Below are 19,916 nucleotides of genomic sequence, written 5' to 3'. Positions count from 1 at the left end.
GAAATAGGTATTATGATCCCTGAGGGGAGGCTCAGAGAGACTGAGTTGCCCAGCCTCACACTAGAACGAGTGTGATTCAAACCTAAATCTGAATGAGGCCAAAGCCCATGCTCTTGAATCATCACTCTCTCTCATACTTTGATGTTGGTATGGTCATATTTATTATTAGCATGCAACTGAAGCCCAACACTTTTTCAGTTTTGTAGAAAACATGAGAGGATTATCCAACCTGTTTTTTTCTTTTAAGGAAACCAAATGCAAAATTACTGTTCACCTATAAAAAGGCATTGCATGGCAAATTATCTCTTTCTCTGGTGGAGTTCTTGTCCTGATTTCCTACTAGTGGTCCTCTAGATTTTATATCGAACATCAGCCTGTTCAAAAGATTTTGCCCTGGGTGACATCTCCAGGCATCAAGATTTAACTGTAGCATAATATTAACTTAGAATTTAAACTGATCAACTCTTAGGAGAATACCATTTTCCACTGGTCTTCAAAAGCACAATAAACTCATCCAGCAAGGATGCTAACTGGTCAGATCACTTTTTGTTGTTGTTGTTGTTGCATCCGTGGCTTTCAGGATCTTAGTTTCCTCACCAGGGATTGAACCCAGGCCACAACAGTGAAAGCACCAAGCTCTGACCACTGGACTGCCAGGGAACTCCCTCAGATCACTTATCAAGTGAACAGGTTAATATACCCCCTTTTGCAGCCCTGCAGTTCCAAAGATAGACTAGGCCAATAGTTCTAAACTTGGTTTCAGGAAAACAGGCTGTAGCTCCCTCCTCTGAGCACAAGGACTTGATTCTTAAAAAGAATTAAATTGTCTCAAGTGTTTTGAGTGTAACAGAAAAAGAGAAGGTACTTTTATCTGGAGAGATTGTGTGGGCCTTTGAGGTCCTATGCCCTTTTCAGGCATGAGGTGGTATTGAAGCCATTTCTAGCTGTCAGTGACCTTAAGAACATGTCAGCTTCGTCTTTCAATTTCTCAGCTTCCTTGGGTGGTCCATTATTTAAACCCTTATAATTTAATCCCTTATAAAGAAACCTAAAACTACATTCTTACCCTTATAACTTATTCCTCGGCCATTTCCCCTGTTTTCAGCACAGCTAATATTCACACTGACTGCTGATGTCATGGCACACTTACCTAGGCCTTATAAAGCAAAATGCTCTTTGTTTGGGCACCAATGATGTCAGTACAGATATGCAAACTAGAGGACAGCAGTCTAGGAGGTGAACCTTTTGAAATGTAAAGACTGATGGACTAGCTGCCAATGGGTTTTGGTATCTCAAAAAAGATTAATTTCTTAGACTTTGAGACTTCCTCAGAATAGAATCTAAAGACATAAGGAACATACTGATATCAAAAAAACTTCCTTAGAAGATCTTTGATATGATCAAATGGAGACACTGAAAAAAATGTTTGTATACAGATGGTACATCAGGAAACTTCATTTAGCCGGGTGGTGAACAAAAAATTTACAAGGTGCTAAGAAAAGAAAAGATGTTCATGAAAAGTGAATAGAAATTGCCATTACTCCAGATAGTTAAAGCTTTGTTCAAGAGGTGGTGGGCAGGACAGTTTGTATTAGTGATGAATGGAGACAAGTATATAGTGTCTAAAGGTATGGTTTTAAAGTCTGTATGCTTGAGATCAAATCCTGGCTCCACTGCTCCTAAACTGTGTGCCCTTGGCCAGGTCACTTACTATGCCTCAGTTTCCTAATCCATAAAAAGAGGACAAGAAAAATAATCTCTTCAATGATTTTGTGGCTATAAGATGATAAATGTAAAATGTTTAACATAGTGAATTGTTTGTAGTAAGGGCTTCAATATCACCCCACAAATGACCACTGAGAGCATTTCCACAAGCCTTTAAATTCCTGCAGCAGACCACCATCCTTGGCCTCAGCTTCTTCAGCTGTAAAGCGATGGGTCTAGTCTAGATGAGTGATTCAGACATTAGAGATGTCATGGACTAGGGGAAAAAGAAAATACTACAGGGGCGTCAACTTTTATTTTGCCAACTAAGGAGATTTTTAAATGAAGACTGTGACCTAACATCACCACCTTTTCATTTTCATAATCTTTTTAAAAAGTGAGGGAGCCATTAGCTCAAAGATGGCACTTTAAAAAGCCCACTAACATTATTTTTCTCATTTCTCCATGGACTGTAAAAATCTGGTCCTCAATCAGAGTCTCACATTAAAAATTCTATTATTTCAAGTTTATCTCTTTTAATAATTAAGTACTATTTTGTCAATCAAATTTCATTTTGGATAAGGATTCAAATGAACTCCTCAGTTGACCTAAAAGCAGATCAAGGGTTAGAATCAAAATCTTTCAAGCTATTCCCTGGCAAGGTGGAGATTCTGAAGTAGTTGTAATTCATCATACTGGAAAGCAATACTGAAAAATTCTTTGAAACCTAGGGATACCCTAAACTTGCTTAGAAAAGCAGGGATGAAGCAGGTGATTCCTACTCCTAGAAACATGATAGAACTGGGTTCTATTTAACACTGAGTTGGGTTCTGGTCTGCATTTAGTGACCAAAAGTGAAAGTTTCATTCCCATGGCTGAGAACTGCCTCTGAACAGAAGAAGGGGAAAAAAAAAACAAACCCAAAACAAAAACTGAATGGAGGAGGCTCAAGGTGTTTTAATTTGCACTGACTGAAGCATAATTTCATTTTTATATTTTTGCCAGTGGCACAAGGGAGTGTATCTCCACTCCTTAACAAAACAAAACCTGTTCAGGGAGCACAGATCCAGCAGCTAGCAAGTTCCTGTTCTCGAATATTCAGAGAGGAAGTGGCCCACAGGACACTTCTACTCTACCCTATACTACAGTACTACAGTTTTAATTCACTTGAAGAGAAGACATTCCATAAAGAAAGGAGAAAGGGAGAAAGAGAAAAGGAAAGGAATACAGAGACAAACAGAATCTGTATGTTCAGACTAAACCCTTGTGATCCTTATAATCAGAGAATTTAAAGCTATAATTTAAAGTTACTATAAAAGAGTAACTGAGAACACTTGTGGCCTATGGGTTAAGAAACTTGTTCAAATACCTACACTGAGTAAACAAGAGAGTTAAGATTCTTCAGGCCTTCTGTACCCCAGTCTAGTTTTTGACCTCCAAACCAATGGTTTTCAATCATGGTTATACCTGAGAATTATCTGGAGCTTTAAAAGTCCCTATATCTAAGCTATAACCCCCACTAACTAAATTAGAATCTTGTGGCAGGAGGTACCAAGATATCAGTATTTTTTTGTTTCTAATGTGAAGCCATAGTTAAGAACATCACTGCCCTAAACCATGGTGCCTCAAGGTGGACGAAGCACAGATAAGGATGATTCTGTGAACAGGTTTCTTAGGCCCATTTAGCAGAAGCTCTTGGTAACTACTACAAGTTCCAGGCCATTGCAATTCTAGTCCAAGGTCATATTTGCGACCCAAGATTACTATTACCACACCACCATGGGATTACATAGTATTATAGAACAGAACTATGGTAGCTTCATTTAACCCAAACTGAAAAGTGTTTTGTTTTGTTTTTTACAATCAAGCCTTTTTTTTCTTGCCTGGAGTGTTATAAATGATGTATTCAGGTCCAACTATAATTTAGAGCTGAAGGGGCAGTGATTGTAGAACCAGTGAATTAGCTCCGAAGCTGCTGCCTGGGCCTCTGCGACACCCCAACAGCTCTATTCTGTTCTTCAAGGAAAGGGCCTCTTCCCCCGACCCAAACCAGTCCTCACCTGATCCCCAGTTTTCTTGCAGGTCTCAGTTTTTCTCTGGACAGCACATCATCCGGCATCTACTGCATTAGGATGTTAACACATAGAAACTTATAATAGAAGCTTTTAAAATGTTTATTTGTATTACGATGGTGAAATGGTGCAAGAGTGCAAAGAAACTAAAGTACTTAGCCCTTGTTTCCCTGCTGTTCACAATATTTTAGTAAAAGAAGATTAAGTAACATTAAAAGGAATGGAAGAAGTAAATATAAATATACCCAGCCAAATCCTCTAATTCACTAAAGGATGAACTGAAATTGTTGGCCCAATTCATATTTATTGAGAACCTAAAAAAATTACTTCCCCTGTAACTTCCCTAGACCTGTGAAAAAGGGGAGTGGACAACATTTATATTACAAGACAGCAATCTTTTATTGAAACATTTTTTGTGTGTCTAAAACTATGCATGGAGAGAATAACCTCTTGTTCATAAATTAGGGTAATTCTAACATCACTATTCCAAACCAATATTATTTACAAAAAAAGAAACTTTTCTTTGCTTTCTTGCCAGTTCACAGGACTAAATTTTAAACCAACTTCAGTCTAGCTTTTAAAATTTCCCTGCCACCATATGCCCAGCAAACCTTATTAGGGTAGGGGGCAGCCTTTTGATGGCAACAGTCATCATTTACCAGGAATGTAGAACCACAACTGAGCAACAACAACAAAAGACTAAATCATTCCAAACAATTCCTATTTGCTTTCCAAAAGCATGCTTTGTCTAATTCTCCCATTCTATACAGACAGGTGGGAGAGGAACGCCACAGAGCATCGTAATGTTAATTAAATTAACCTCTTCAAAAAGTGGACAAGATGGTTTAGCGTATATATGGATGAACTGCAGTCAATGACACTAACAAGTAATAAACTTTAAACCTAGATGAACACATATCCCCAGTAGCTGGCCAGCTCAAATCATTACTTCTCATTTAATCTGGATCACATGTGCAATTTTTCACTCTCTAGTTAAATACATTGCCAAAATTTTTCAAAGCATATAGGGAACAGGCTTCTTAGAAATTCAAATTACAATGTTAAATAATAAAAACTGCTGGCTTATTATACAGTTTCTGACAAACTCCAATGTGCTGGGTGACAGAAAGTAATTCTATCCCAGTTGCTAGTAAAAAGGTAAATCTTGTATATACATAAAAAGACAATATTACAAGACTGTAGTGTTAACCTACTAAAACAAGAATATCTAGAATGGAATTTTCAGTAAACACTTGGGATGATGAGCAATCAGAATACAAGAGAAAAGAAAATCCACATAAATTAATTCTTAATTTGAGAAATCAATAAAATGTATACACAAACTGATAAATACTGTCTCCATAGGTCACTAATTCCAAGGACTAGTTAGTTAGTTTCTAACTAAATTATTACAAGACATTCTGCTGTATTCTCTCTTCTTATGATCAGTTTGTTCTGGCAAGACTCCAACAAGCACTTGCCCTTGAAAACAGCTCAGCGGGAGAAGGCTGGAGGCAATCACTTCATTTATTAACTATCCACAAAATAAATCCCAAGATTACAATAATCACTGTCAGGACAAGCACCAGGATACAGATCTTCTTGCGAGATTTTTTCTGAGGAGAGAAATATGTAAAGAAGACGCTCATGAAACAAGTAAAAAACGTTTATAAGACTCAAAGAGTGCTTCATCAATCGGCCTCCTGGTAATGCAAAATGAAACTCTGTGTATGATTATGCAGACACTGTCTCAAAAATCTCAAGGTACCAGTGCTAGACAGCAGTGCAAGTTCTCATTCAATGCTCCCAAATACAATTTTGCAAAGGAACTGTTTATGTTGCAAGGTGTTACTTGCCATAAAACAAGTTATTTGTACATGTGTATTTGAATAAAGGTTTTATACCTATTATAAAATTTTATGTTCAATGTAAAAAATACAGACAAGCAGAAGAGAAAATAATCACCCACAGATAAAACAGCTGACATTTTAATTGTATTTCCTTCTGATCTTTTATCCAGGCACATTTATCTGACATAATTGGGACCATACTGTATCATGTCTGATGGTTTTCTCACTCAATATTTTAGAATAAAATTTGTGATATTATAAACTCTTCATAAACATCTCTTTTAATTCCCACATAAAATAACATGAAGTGGATGTATATAATTTACTTGACTGTTCTTTACTGTTGGATATTAAAGTCATCACTCAGTTTTTAAAAGGAAACTATTGTTAAATACAAATTTCTTTAAGAACAGTCCCAGGGGAAATACAATTATCTTAGGAACATGGTAAATGACTAAATGCTATTTGTTTCTAAAAAGCCATGCAACACCAGGTTGAGGAGAAATGAGAAGAACCTCATTCACAACATGTGTAAACTGAGGTGAAGACCTGGATAAAGTTCGTAAAACCAGAGTTTCAACTAGTATGTAGAAAAATACCACTTTACAGAAAGTAGAACAATTAACCCCTATTTGTTCACAGCAAAATAACCCCCATATGATAAGCCCCAATTAATTCATACATAAACAGCAGTCCAAGTTGAGTCTGTCCATTTTCTGTGGCAACAGTCAACATACATTATCTGCAAAGTCCTACTTTGTACCTATATCCTAACTGAAACAAATTTCAGCTGTTTAGGTTAGAAAATTAGCCTTACCCTAAATCAGGCATCATGCTAGCTTAAAGGGATAGCTTTGTAGCTGAGAGGCTTCTATGTCAGTTTATTCAAAGTTTGATACCTTTTTTGTAGATCTCTCTGCAAAGGAAAATACTAAAAATGGAGCTGGGATGGCAATTATGACTACCTGCCTCCAGCTTAAGACTAAACAAATGGCTGCAGCTGTTCTCAACGTGTCAGTGACTCTGATGGCCCCCAGAGTCTACAGCACAGAGTGACTTTCTTTTGTACCTGCTTTTACCTGATAGTAAGCAGCTCGCTGTAGCTGGTCAGTGGCTCTTTCTACATGCACCTCTGAGCTTTCCACGTTGGCTTCTATGCTGTCTGCAAAAAAGAAGGGCAGTGGATGTTTTACCACAGTCAGATGTTTCAAGACTGCAAACTGAAGAGAATTCTGATGCTAAGGATCCTGTTCACCACCATCACTCCAACTATCCAGCCATGAGATCAAAAGTTACCAGCCCCATAAGAGAATAGCCCTCTTCTTTGGAAATAAACACTGAAGAATTATTTAGACGTAGAGGGTTATGAAGTATGCAAATCATCCACAAACAGTTCAGAAAAAAATCAGGTAAATACACAGAAAGAGTGCAAATAAAAAGCAAATGTGGTAGAATGTTAACAAGAAGTAAATCTAAGTAAAGCTTATAAAGGAGTTCCTTGTTATTTTCATTTTTGCAACTTTTTGTGAACTTGAAATTATTTCCAAATAAAAAGTTTTTTTAAAAAGGGTTTCAAATCCCATAGTTGTGCAAGTTTCTGAAGATAAAAACTGAGAAGCTGACAGCTATTTCCCTAAACAACCAAAGACTTACCATGAGGCTACGGCAAGTAGCTATTCATGGAAGCCTCATTTTAACTCCCACATTTGACAATGTAAGAAAATTGCTAAGAAAATGAATTTAGTGATTTTTAAATGGTATTCCTAGATTCCTAAGACACAGCTTACTGACTTCTTTGCATACAAAAACTATCCACTCACCTTTATGTTAAAGGTATCAATAATACATACCAATGAGATCACCTTGGTCGTGGATCATCATGGCCAAATCTTTAAATATCTGATTGACATCCAAAATATCAGCCTAAGGAACACACACACAAAAAAATTAACCAACATTAAGTAACATGTTGGAAGATTCATTTCCTCTACTTACCTAAAGTTCTGGCTACTAACAACACATGTGTTTTTAAAGCTTATAAATCAGGCTTTCTTTATAAACAGAAAATGAAAATGAAGTTAATTTATTAATACTTACTAAATGACTTCTGTATGCAGAGTACTATGCCAGGTAGGAAATTAGAAGCACAGTCTCTTGGAGCCTGACTATCAGTTACAGAGGACTGTTAACCCTCCACAATCTTGTTCAACCTTAAGAACTTCTCTGGACCTCCCTACTAAAATGTGGACAATGACAGTACCCATCTCATAGGATTTTCAGAAATACTAAATAAAAAGGTCTTAAAACTATGCAATAACCACTTCGTAAGTGTTAGCTATTATTAACTATTACTTAACTGGTCCTCTGGAGAAGGAAATGGCAACCCACTCCAGTAGTCTTGCCTGGAGAATCCTGTGGACAGAGGAGCCTGGTGGGCTGCTGTCCATGGGGTCACACAGAGTCGGACATGACTGAAGCGACATAGCGTGCATGCGTGCGTAACTGGTCCTCATGAAAACCCAATAACACATGTATTATCTCCATTCTACAGAAGAGGAAAGTCAAGGCTCAAAGAGGTTTAATGACTTGTCCTAAGGTCTCACAGCTACACGTGGCAAAACTGAGAATTAAAAGTTCATGATGGGCTTCCCTGGTGGTCCAGTGATAAAGACTCCATCTGCCAAGGCAGGGGACACACGTCTGATCCTTGGTCTGCACTCTAGAGCCTGTGCTCTGCAACAAGCGAAGCCACCACAATGAGAAGCCTGTGCACCACAACGAAGAATAGCCCCAGCTCTCTGAACCTAGAGAAAGCCCTCGGGTAGCAATAAAGACCCAGCACAGTCGTAAGTAAATAAATAAATAATCTTTTTAAAAGTTCACGATGTTTGAATTAATCATTCAGTAACTCTTATGAAGTAAATGTCTTCTTTGAGGATAATGAGGCTCAGAGAGGTTATGTAACTTGTCTAGTCACACAACTCATCAGTGAGGAAACATAAGTTCTGCAGCCAGGATTATATTCCTAAAGCCCACGCTCTTTCAATAAGCAATGTGCTGCCTCTCAGATGCCACAATAAAAAAATGATACCTTCAAAGCAATGACTTCCTAATCACAACTTGGCAAGAACAGTTCTAGCCAGCACCTCCGTTACTTGTTAAGAGTCTACTATAGTTAGGACAGTTGGCTAGTTGCTGTGAATATAAAAGGGCTTAATAATAGTTATCTGGAGGTGGAGGTGGGGTGGAGGGATCAGTATACAATAAGAGAAGTATGAAGAAAGGGTATTGTATGGTAAATGACTAATAAATGGTATAGTATTTACCTCAAGCAGAGAAGGAAGATTATGGCAGAAGAAGCAGGACTTAAGAAGACATATACATAGAAAGGTAACTGGGTTAAAGAACAAACAGCCCAGTTTGGCTATAACATGGGTGTGATATTATGATTCATAATAAGAAATATATATTTGAAAAAAAAAAGAAAGAAATATATATTTGATCTTTGTCCCAATCCCAGCACAGAGCTCCTAAAATTTTTTTCTAAGTGATAAAAGAGATAAAGATGTCCTTTTTTATTCAAAACAAACCCTTTCAACCACTCCTGAGTTTATGTTAATAGCTTGGCTTTTGGAAAACCCCTAAGGATAGGGGCTAGTTGCCAGGGGAACCAACCTGGTGTTTAGTTGGTTGGAACTTTCAGCCCCAGTTCCGACCTCTGGGGAGGGGAAGAGGGCTCAAGGTTAGATCAATCACCAAAGGCCAATTATTTAATCAATCATGCCCATGTAACCAGAAGATCAGAGAGCTTCTTGGTTAGTGATCACATGGAGATATGGGGAGTGAAGTGCGCCTGGAAGCCATGCATGCGTGCGAGCTCAGTCACTTCAGTCGTGTCTGACTCTTTGTGACCCTATGGACTGTAGCCCACCAGGCTCCTCTGTGCATGGGATTCTCCAGGCAAGAATACTAGAGTGGGTTGCCATGTCCTCCTCCAGGGGATCTTCCCGACCCAGGGATCGAACCCGCGTCTCCTGAATCTCCTACATTGCAGGCGGATTCTTCGCCGCTGAGCCACTGGGGAAGCCCCATGGAAGCCATGTACCCTGGCCATATACTTTGCCCTATGCATCTCTTCCGTCTGGCTCCTCCTGAGCTGTATCCTTTTATAATAAACCAGTAAATGAGTAAACAGTTTTCTTGAGTTCTGTGAGCTGCTCCAGCTAATTAATCAAACCCAAGGAGGGGGTCGTGAGAACTTCCAATTTCCAACCTGTTGGTCAGAAGCACAGGTGATAACCTGGATTTGCGACTGGCACCTGAAGTTGCTGAAGGGGGGTCAGTCTTGTGGGATTGAACCTTCAATCTGTGGGATCTGAGGCTAACTCCAGGAAGACAGTATTAGAACTAAGTTGCACTGTAGCACATCCTGATAATGTGGCAGAATTGCTTGATGTGGGGGAAAAAACACAGATTTGGTGACCAGAGTGTGAGAAGTATAGAGTGGGAGGAGAAGAGAAACACAGGAGTGTGTTGCTGCACTGTTAGAACAGGGTTTGCATGTTAGATGCAGGAAATGACTGGATACGAAAAAGCAACGGCTAAGGAATTAGACCTTGCTTCTGTTGAATGTGAAGTGCCCATTACACTCCTCTCCTCAGCTCCACACATCTCATTCTACTCTCGGCTAGACAGGATTTCTCATGTTAAAGAATCAATTAGATAATTAGTAGCAACAGATGAAAAAGAAAACACATGACATCTTTGAAGTCAAACTTTGGGCTTTCCCCAATGGCTCAGCCGGTAAAGAATCCACCTGTAATGCAGGAAACACAGGAGATATGTGTTCGATCCCTGGGTTGGGAAGATCCCCTGGAGTAGGAAATGACAACCCACTCCAGTATTCTTGCTTGGAGAATCCCTTGGACAGAGGCGTCTGGCACGTCCATGGCGTCGCAAAGAGTCAGACATGACTAAGTACAAGCACAAGGACGAACTGTTTCATCAAAAAAGAGAGGGCAACAACAAAATTCTGTAAAGCAATTATCCTTCAATTAAAAAAATAAAAAAAGAAGTATCAAGAAAAAAAAACAGAGGACTCTAGGGCAGTGTGTCTCAACCTTGACTGTACTTTGTAATCACCTGGGAAGTTTATAAGATAAAAAATGGCCCCACCCAGGGCTTCCTGTGGATTTTTGCCCATTTTTAACCTATAAAAATTTAAGAAAATCACACGCAGTTCAAACTAGTAATTGGTGGGTGGATGAGAAGAGCTGGGGCATTAAAAAAAAAATCTCCAAGTGATTCTAAAAGTGCAGTCAAGGTTCAGAACCACTGCCATAGATGAAAGTCAAGGAGGAGGTCAAAGTTTCTCCTCTCTACAACCCTCCTCCCCTCACTGCCCCCAAGATGGCAGTCTTCCATCTCCATGGAGAAAAGTACTCAAGTTTAAGGATATTTTACTGGTCATCATGCAAAAAATTAAAGTTGGAAACTCAGGTAAGAAAGGCCTTGAGACCTCTCTCTCAACACTCACCTCAAAAATTGTTCCTGTTTCTCTGACTCACTGAAGAGATACCCACAATTTGGGATTGGGCTTTCAGATGCACAAAAATGGAGCAAACTTTTTGGCCTGTCTTTATTCTGGGTTATTCAGACTAAGCAAAGGACTCTCCATAGAGCCCCACCGAACCTAGAGATTGGCACTGAGGTTTGGGACAATGTCTTAATAAAATATTTGCTGGCCTTGCTCTGTTCTCTGTGGGTATTCTCATGCAGACCATATAAAATATGGTGACTGAGGAGGGGGTCCAGATATCCTCATGCACCATGACCAATACCATCCTAGTGAAGTGAGAAAGTTGCTCAGTCGTGTCCGACTCTTTGTGACCCTGAATTCTCTTTGTGGTCTGAATTCTCCACGCCAGAATACTAGAATGGGTAGCCGTTCCCTTCTTCTTCAGGGGATCTTCCCAACCCAGGGATTGAACCCGGGTCTCCCACATTGCAGACGGATTCTTTACCAGCTGAGCCACCAGTGAAGCCCAAGAATACTGGAATGGGTAGCCTATCCCTTCTCCAGGGGATCTTCCCAACCCAGGCATCAAACCAGGGTCTCCTGGATTGCAGGTGGATTCTTTACCAGCTGAGGTCCCAGGGAATCCTGATACGATCATAAGAGTAGTTCATATTCACCATGATTACACTGAGACATAATATGCAAACCATATAACTCATTTCATCCTTTCTCATAATTACTGAGAGAAAAACCAGATTGCAGATACACTGAGTCAAACAAAAAACATGACCTGGCCCTCACCTCCAGCTGCCGAATTGCCGTCTCCCTCTCCTTAATAAGCTCCAGGTCCTGTTCGGTGATGGCCACCTCATCCTCCTGTCTCTGCATCTGGTTCCACTCCTCATGGCTGCAGAGAGACAGGCACATGGGCTGATTCCTCCCCGCAAAGGTGGTCATAAGACGTATCATCTCTGCTGCCAGCAGAGCCTGTCCAAAGACAGTACCAGGCCTCCAACTCCTCTGGTAACAATACAAGTCCCTGGGGGTTACATTCTTCACATCCAGAGGCAAAGAACGGGTAACACCAAGAAAACCAGGTCTCAGCTTTCATGGGCAAAACCAAGAGGAGGCAGAATCACAAGGGATGGGGCTCCTTGCTGTTTCCATTCAGGAGTACACTCTATAATCTTGCTAGACAAGAAGAGGGCAGAGATGTTAAATCTCTGGCCCATTCTCTCCCAGGGCACTCTCTCGAAGTACAAGCTGTGTTGGTATCTCAGGTACTAAATGGGTAGAGAAGAGCAGGTTAAGTGATCTGTCAGTGCTTCACCAATTAGTCTGACAGAATCACATCTCCCGGTTTTCAAGACTCTCTTCGAGGCTGTTAAATGTCTCTTAATAGAAAACCAAAGTAAAAAAGCTAATGAAATGTTACAACTCTTCTTTTCTGGTACCATATTTAGTATTTAGAAGAAAGGCATATGACATACGAGACATGCACTTTGAAAATTCAGTATGAAGCGCCTTTCCAGTAGTACACATAAATCACATGTCATCTCCACAATACTTAGAGAATTTTCTCCATGTTCTGGAGATACAAAGCTGAGAGAGAGAGCACTCCAGGCCTCTGAGGTACTCATAGTATAGTGGTGGCAAGACAGATGCATTCCTGTGACAAAATACTTTATGTTCTGAACTAATACCATCAATACATTTCTATGGAATTAGTTAATACGGTTTGGAGGAGAAAGGAGATGTTTTGTAGATACAAATCGTTTGCTTTTTCTAGGGTTGCCTCCATTTTAGGGGTTAGTAAACAGAAACCCAGGAACTTTGAAGAACTTAAATCTGAATTACAGGTAAAATTTCAACCCTCCTAATTTGTAGGTTTTGGGGCTTCTATTCCTCTTGAGCCAAACCCTCTCCTCAACACACAGACATCAGAGATTTCTTGAAAGTTTTTTATTCACTTTGAAATTATCCCTTTCATAATTCAAAGATCATGGAAAAGCCCACTGTTTTGACTTTTTTAATTTGATGGATTATAAACTACCTACCCCAGGGCTCTTGAGAGTCCCTTGGACTGCAAGGAGATCAAACCAGTCAATCTTAAAGGAAATCAGTCCTAAATATTCATTGGAAGGACTGATGCTGAAGCTGAAGCTCTAATACTTTGGCCATCTGATACGAAGAGCTGACTCACTGGAAAAGACCCTGATGCTGGGAAAGATTGAAGGCAGGAGAAGGGGACGACAGAGGATGAGATGGTTGGATGGCATCATCAACTCGATGGACATGAGTTTGAGCAAGCTCTGAGAGTTGGTGATGGACAGGGAAGCCAGGCGTGCTACAGTCCATTGAGTCGCAAAGAGTCAGACATGACTGAATAACTGAACTGAACTGATCCCAGGGATTCCTTTATTTTTCCTCCTTTTTTTCTCACTGATTTTTAAAATTAAAAGTAAGTATAAAGTATAAAATCCCATCTCAACTATCTACCTTAGAATAATTCCTTTACCTGTCAAAGGAGACGAGCTGTTCCTCTCTCTGCCTCTCCTCCGCCTAGAAAGTAGATGGCATTATTGCTGCTGTTATTCACAAACATGTCACAGACACAGACACAGACACAGACACACACACACACATACACACAATGGCCTCCTTTAGCTACAGTATAAAGAAGCAACATCCTTTGGCTCTGATAGGATCTGTAAGATGACACAGGGCTCTGGCAATCTGTCTTGACTAGGAAATGGGTGTAAAGTAGTCAAAAGCCAATCTGCATTCCACTTTGGGTTCAGAATCAAAACCATACTAAGTAGGATGAAGAGAACATGGTAGGAGAAAGGAATAAAAATTAATAACAATGACAACTTATTTTAAAATTTGGAGAGAGGTGGATTAAGGGAAAGAATTAAAAAGGTGCAAGCAAACAAATTTTCAGAACTTGTAAAGATTTTTTTTTTTAAATAGACCTTTAAAGCATATCAGGTTCTAAAGTGACAAATTGACTTCAAAAATCAGTTTAATGATACATTACTTTTGTAATTTAACAACTAAGAAAAAAAGTTAAAAGAGCAATCTATTTAAAAAAAAAAACCTTCCGTTTTTCGTGATCACAGTAATCAAAAAGTTAAGCAAAATAAAGAAAATTTCAAAATTCTACCCACCCAGAGGAATACAGTGGGTTTTTTAAAAATTATTATTAGTTTTCACTCTTTCCCCTGATCAAGAAACGAAACACGGCTAGTGTCCTAGAGCCTACCTCTGTGCCCTTCTCCAATAACAACCACCTCCCTCTCCTCCATAGTAACCATTATCCTGACTTTTTGGCCACCATTTTCTTGTATTTTTAAAATATTTATACATATCAATATTGAATATTTTATCTGATTTTGAATTTTACATGAATGGAATTCTACTGTTTGTATTCTTTCATGCTTTGATTGGATCACATTAGATTATGCCAGATTCATCCCTCATGCTAAATATAACTATGGTTCATTTTCTCTGTTGTAATATATTATAGTACCACCAAGTATTTCTCTCTTCTATTGTTAACTGACATTGGAATGTTTCTGATTTTTGACTACTACAAATAATGTTGCTATGAACACTCCTGTACGTATATCCTGGTACAAACACACAGTTCTCTGGGGTAGAACAGCTGGGTCATAAGGTGTGCGTGTGTTCTGAAGTTACAGCCAAAATGTTTTCCAGTGGCTGTTCCAACTCATACCACCACTGGTCAGGTAGGAAAGTTCCTGCTGCATTACATCCTTTGCGTACCCTGGGCTGTTCACTACACTGCAAAAATTATTTGCCAGTATTCTTTGGGGGCTAGGATAAAGGTGTCTGAACAGAGACAATTTGTATTTGCTTTTGTCTGGCATGAAGGTACTCGACCAGACCAGGACTACTGGAAGCTTCAGGCTTTTGGGCCATTCAGGTAGTATGAATTTGGGCAGCAAATCTGCCTGAAGGTTACTTTGTGGTACAATTTACTGTGGGGATTTCCCCTCCCTCCTGCCATCCTCAGTGCTAATGCAATTTTTTAGCAGTCTGCTAGGGGAGAAGAGGGCTTACTTTTCATTTTTTTTAGGGCCCAGCTTAATTTGAGCAGAACCTTCTTTTACAATATTCACCTTGCATGGACACATTACTTTGACTTCATGCCATAAGGACATCAAAACTGAATTCACGTTTGCTCTCAGTAAATGTACTCAGCGGAAAAGTAGGTTTTTTTGGTGCTCTGCTTATCTCTATGGGTTCACACTTTCTCTTAGGCTTTGATCTTAATATTTTCATGGCTCTTCGATATTTTTGAGACATTGGGTTGTTAAAATCTAGTATGTTAATTCTTTTCAAAGAGAAGGCTAGTCCAAATAACCTAGCCTGCTACATTCTAGGAAATGGATTTATCCTTTCTTTTTAAAAAGTTTTTAACATAAGATCAATATGACAATGAGAAAGAAAAAAGAAAATTACACATAATTCTACCTGTCATTTTTGTAAATCGTTGTGCATATTCCTTTCCAGTCTTTGACCATATGTACACTTTTTTAACAAAGGTCATACCAATCTGACATTTTCATAGCAGCTAATGTCCATGTTTATTATTTGGAGGAATAGTAAGCAAAGACAAATGGTCAAAAAATTTTTTTAAACTTAGGAAAGAACATCCTGAAATTTACAGAGGTCTTCTTTTGGAAATAAACTCACAGAAAGACGAGATCCAGCTCTTGCTCGGGCAATGCTCTCCTTCTCCTTTTCAGACACCCTTCTCTGCACAGCCTGGAAACTGTTTAAGGCTGCAGAGAAGTCATTCATGAGACGTTCCTTCTGAAGTTTCTGCTGGCGCTGGGAAATTAAACAAGAACTTAAAATTTCATATTAACCCAGAATCATTTCATTTTAATTCCCTTTAAAGCAAAAGTATACCCCCTAAAAATTCCCAACTAGGAAAAGAACTGTGAAATAGGCTCTTCCTTAAATGAACGAACTTGCTCTTTTCTAACTCAAATCTCTGGTTAATACTATAAGCCAAGTCAGAGTTTTCCTTCTTTCACTCTGACAAACCTGTGAACTGGGTGTAATTTACCTTGTAAGGGAATCTCAGAGGGAACCACAGTTCAGAATTTTGGTTCCCAGGAGAATCTAAAAGCAGAATAAACACCTATGGATTTAGACTGGACTCAAACAGAGACTGTTTCCTTGCTAACGTGTTAAAAACTGTATTCATCTATAGTTAGTTCACAGCTTACCTGAACACCATAGAATCATTTGCCTTCACACTGTAGTGAGGTTCAAAATCTTTGAGAACCTAAAAGCTTATTCCGTAGAGTTACAGGCTATGTTTACTTAGTAGCTTACTGATACTATGTCTCAAAAAGCACATACTGAGAGCACTTGCTATAGTCAATTGGTACTATACCTTATACAGAGGCAAGTATAATCAGTAAGAATCCAAGTGGCCAAGGCCTCAAGAGGTGGTGGACACTAAGGGAAGAGTAAGGCATGAATAGCAGAGAGAAGGGGAAAGGCAAAGCCATGCAGGGTAACTGTGAGCAAAGGCACGGCGGCAGAAATTTGCAGAGGATTTACAAAAAGGTAGTTTGACTGGAACCAAAGGTTTTTTTCATGAAAATAGCTAAAAGATAAAATTGAAAAAATAGGGAAGGGGCTGGTCACTGCAGGTTTTATTTTTCTTTTTTAAAGATTTGCTTACTTGGCCACACCAGGTCTTAGTGGCACACACAGGATTTTTGATCTTCATTGCGGCATGTAGGGCTTCCCAGGTGGCGCTAATGATAAAGAACTTGCTTGCCAATGCAAGAGACTAAGAGACTTGGGTTCCACTCCTAGCCTGGAGGATCCCCTGGAGTAGGGCACGGCAATCCACTCCAGTATTCTTGCTTGGAGAATCCCATGAACAGAGAAGCCTGCAAAACTACAGTCCATAGGGTTGCTAAGAGTCAGATATGATGGGAGCGACTTAGCACGGATGCACTCAGGTATGCAGGTTCTTTAGTTGTGGCCTGGGGGGGTTTTAGTTGTAGAATGTGAACTTGGGCCCCCTGCATTGGGAGGGCGGAGTCTTGGCCACTGGACCACTAGGGAAGTCCCCATAGCAGGTTTTATTTTATTTTTTAGTTTATTTTTGGCTGTCCAAGTCTTTGTTGTTGCTTCACGCCGGCCTTCTCTAGAGCAGGGGTTACACTTTGTTGCAGTGCGAAGGCTTCTCAAAGCAGTGACTTCTCTTACTGCGGACCACAGGCTTTAGAGCTCAGGCTTAGTAGTTGTGGCTCACAGACTTAGTTGCTCTGTGGCATGCAGGATCTTCCCAGGTGAGGGACTGAACCCATGTCCTCTGCATTGGCAGGCGGATTCTTAAACACTGGACCACCAAAGAAGTCCACCCGCTGCAGGTTTTAAATGCCAAGCTAATGAGTTTGGGATTCAACCTCTAAATAACCAAGAGCAATGAAGATTTCTATGAGGGGAACATGATGTGTACAAAATGATAACTTAGAAAAATGAGTCCATGATGGTGAACACAATGGAATGGAAAAATGAAATAAGTCAAAAAGATGACCACAATAATCAAGATTTAAGGTTAGGAAGACATGGTACCAGTAATGAGATTTCTTTATGTTCTATAAAGAAATGAATCTAAAAAACATTATGCGACTGGCTGTGGGGAAAGGAGGATAATTTCAAAGGATGACTCACATTTCACACCTGGGAGAGAGATGGTAACACTGAAAGCAAATTTAGATGAGGGACTTTTTATCCTGAGATTTTAATTTTTACATAAAAATTAAATAATAGAGGGGGAAAAAACATCATTCCCCAATCTCACTATCCAAAAATATTATCTTTGAAGTATATTATTAACATTTTCCATGTTAACATACTCTTCACAATTTGGTCTTTGCTACATAATACTCCACTAAGTTGATCTAGTAAATTTTACATAAGCATCCCTTCTAGATTGTTCTATTTTTAACTATTATAAATAAACAAAGCTAAAGCAAGCCCTATTGTAACAGCTAATATTTATACAGTTCTTATCACATATCATATTGTTATAACTACTTTCTATAATAACTCATTTAATCCATATATCTACCTATACTATTAAAGTACCTATTTGACAGATCTGGAAAATGAGGCACAGAGAGGTTAAGCAGTTCGCCTAGGATCATATAATAAATGGCAGGGGCAGAATTTAAATCCAGGAAACCTGGCTCCAGAGTGCGCAGCTGGCTTTTTTTTCCTTAGAACTTAGAAACATTTGCATGAGTGGAAGTATTAGGTCAAAAGGCACAAACATTTTTTTATGACAATAAGTACTGTCAGTCAGCTTAGTGAGGGGTTTGGGTGAAACAGGAGGGGTTCATTAGCATATCAAAGAGGAGATGTCAGAGCAGGAATTAGCAATATGGGCCAAGTACTTAGAGGTGCAGGGGCAAGGGATAGAAAAAGATTTGGGGACCACGGTCATAAAAGTCACAGGAAGCTAATAAAAGTAGAAAAGACTCCTGGGGGAGAAAGCATAAAATAACAAAATTACAGGATCACTGGTAGCGCCTTGGGGCACACCCACTTCTAGGAAGACACACAGAGAAAGACGCTGAGACTCAACCTGGGGTAAGAGAGACAAAAGGCCAGAAAGGAGTCACCAGAGTTGGGAAACATGAAAACTATCTTGTCATCTTTACTATGGAAATCATGGGAAGAAAAAGGAAGTTTCAGTAAAGACAGGATGAACAGGAGGATCAAATAAAACAAAGAGAAATGAATAAAAACTCAAAAAAAGTCCATTGGATTTGGCAATTAGAAGATCACTGATAATAGTGCATAAGTATGAAAGAAATGTGAAAGTAGGATGTATGGTTTGATAGTCAAGTAGCAAAAAGATGAGTGACAGGGCTAAGATTAATTAGATAAAGAAACAGTTGAAAAGGAAAAGAATATTCAGCACAATAGGAGGAAGGGAATCCAGGATTTATATTTCACCAGAGGTAATACCTCTGTGGATTTATTTCATGTTCTTAATGATCCAAACTTTGCCAACAAACGTCCATCTAGTCAAGGCTATGGTTTTCCCAGTAGTCATGTATGGATGTGAAGCTGGACTATAAAGAAAGCTGAGTGCCGAAGAATTTATGCTTTTGAACTATGGTGTTGGAGAAGACTCTTGAGAGTCCTGTGGACTGCAAGGAGATCCAACCAGTCAATCCTAAAGGAAATCAGTCCTGAATATTCATTGGAAGGACTAATGTTGAAGCTGAAACTCCAATACTTTGGCCACCTGATGCAGAGCTGACTCATTTGAAAAGACCCTGAAGCTGGGAAAGATAGAAGGCGGGAGAAGGGGACGACAGAGGATGAGATGGTTGGATGGCATCACTGACTCAATGGACATGAGTTTGAGTAAACTCCGGGAGTTGGTGACGGACAGGGAGGCCAGGCATGCTGCAGTCCATGGGGTTGCAAAGAGTCGGATACGACTGAGCAACTGAACTGAACTGAATGATTCAAGATAATGGAAGGAAACAAGAAGATACATAATCCAAAAATAATTTCTATTTGATTTTGGAACACATTAGATTTTTTTCTTAAGTAGATTGAACTTTCTATTTTGCTTAGGCTACTATTTAACACTTTGCTGTTGCTCAGTCACTCAGTTGTGTCCAACTCTTTGAGACCCCGTGGACTGTAGCACACTCTGTTGACATATCAGACTAAGAGATTCCCTTTTTTTAC

General features: G+C 39.4%; 1 protein-coding gene across 1 annotated transcript in view; it reads right to left on the bottom strand.

Moving 5' to 3' along the window:
- Window positions 1–4,150: 4,150 nt before the first annotated feature.
- Window positions 4,151–19,916, bottom strand: part of STX12 (syntaxin 12) — a 30,479-nt gene continuing 14,713 nt past the window's right edge. The window contains exons 4-9 of the mRNA XM_043909425.1: window positions 15,867–16,004; window positions 13,663–13,706; window positions 11,946–12,051; window positions 7,477–7,549; window positions 6,706–6,788; window positions 4,151–5,392 (exon numbers count right to left, since the gene is read on the bottom strand). Coding sequence (XP_043765360.1) covers window positions 5,300–5,392; window positions 6,706–6,788; window positions 7,477–7,549; window positions 11,946–12,051; window positions 13,663–13,706; window positions 15,867–16,004 — 537 coding nt within the window. The 3' untranslated portion in view covers window positions 4,151–5,299. The remainder of the gene's footprint in view (window positions 5,393–6,705; window positions 6,789–7,476; window positions 7,550–11,945; window positions 12,052–13,662; window positions 13,707–15,866; window positions 16,005–19,916) is intronic.

The sequence above is a fragment of the Cervus elaphus genome, chromosome 8 (assembly GCF_910594005.1).
Source record: "Cervus elaphus chromosome 8, mCerEla1.1, whole genome shotgun sequence".
In the NCBI taxonomy this organism is placed as follows: Eukaryota; Metazoa; Chordata; class Mammalia; order Artiodactyla; family Cervidae; genus Cervus; species Cervus elaphus.
Note: the sequence above shows the minus strand (reverse complement) of the source record. Positions and strands in the feature narration are given on the sequence as shown.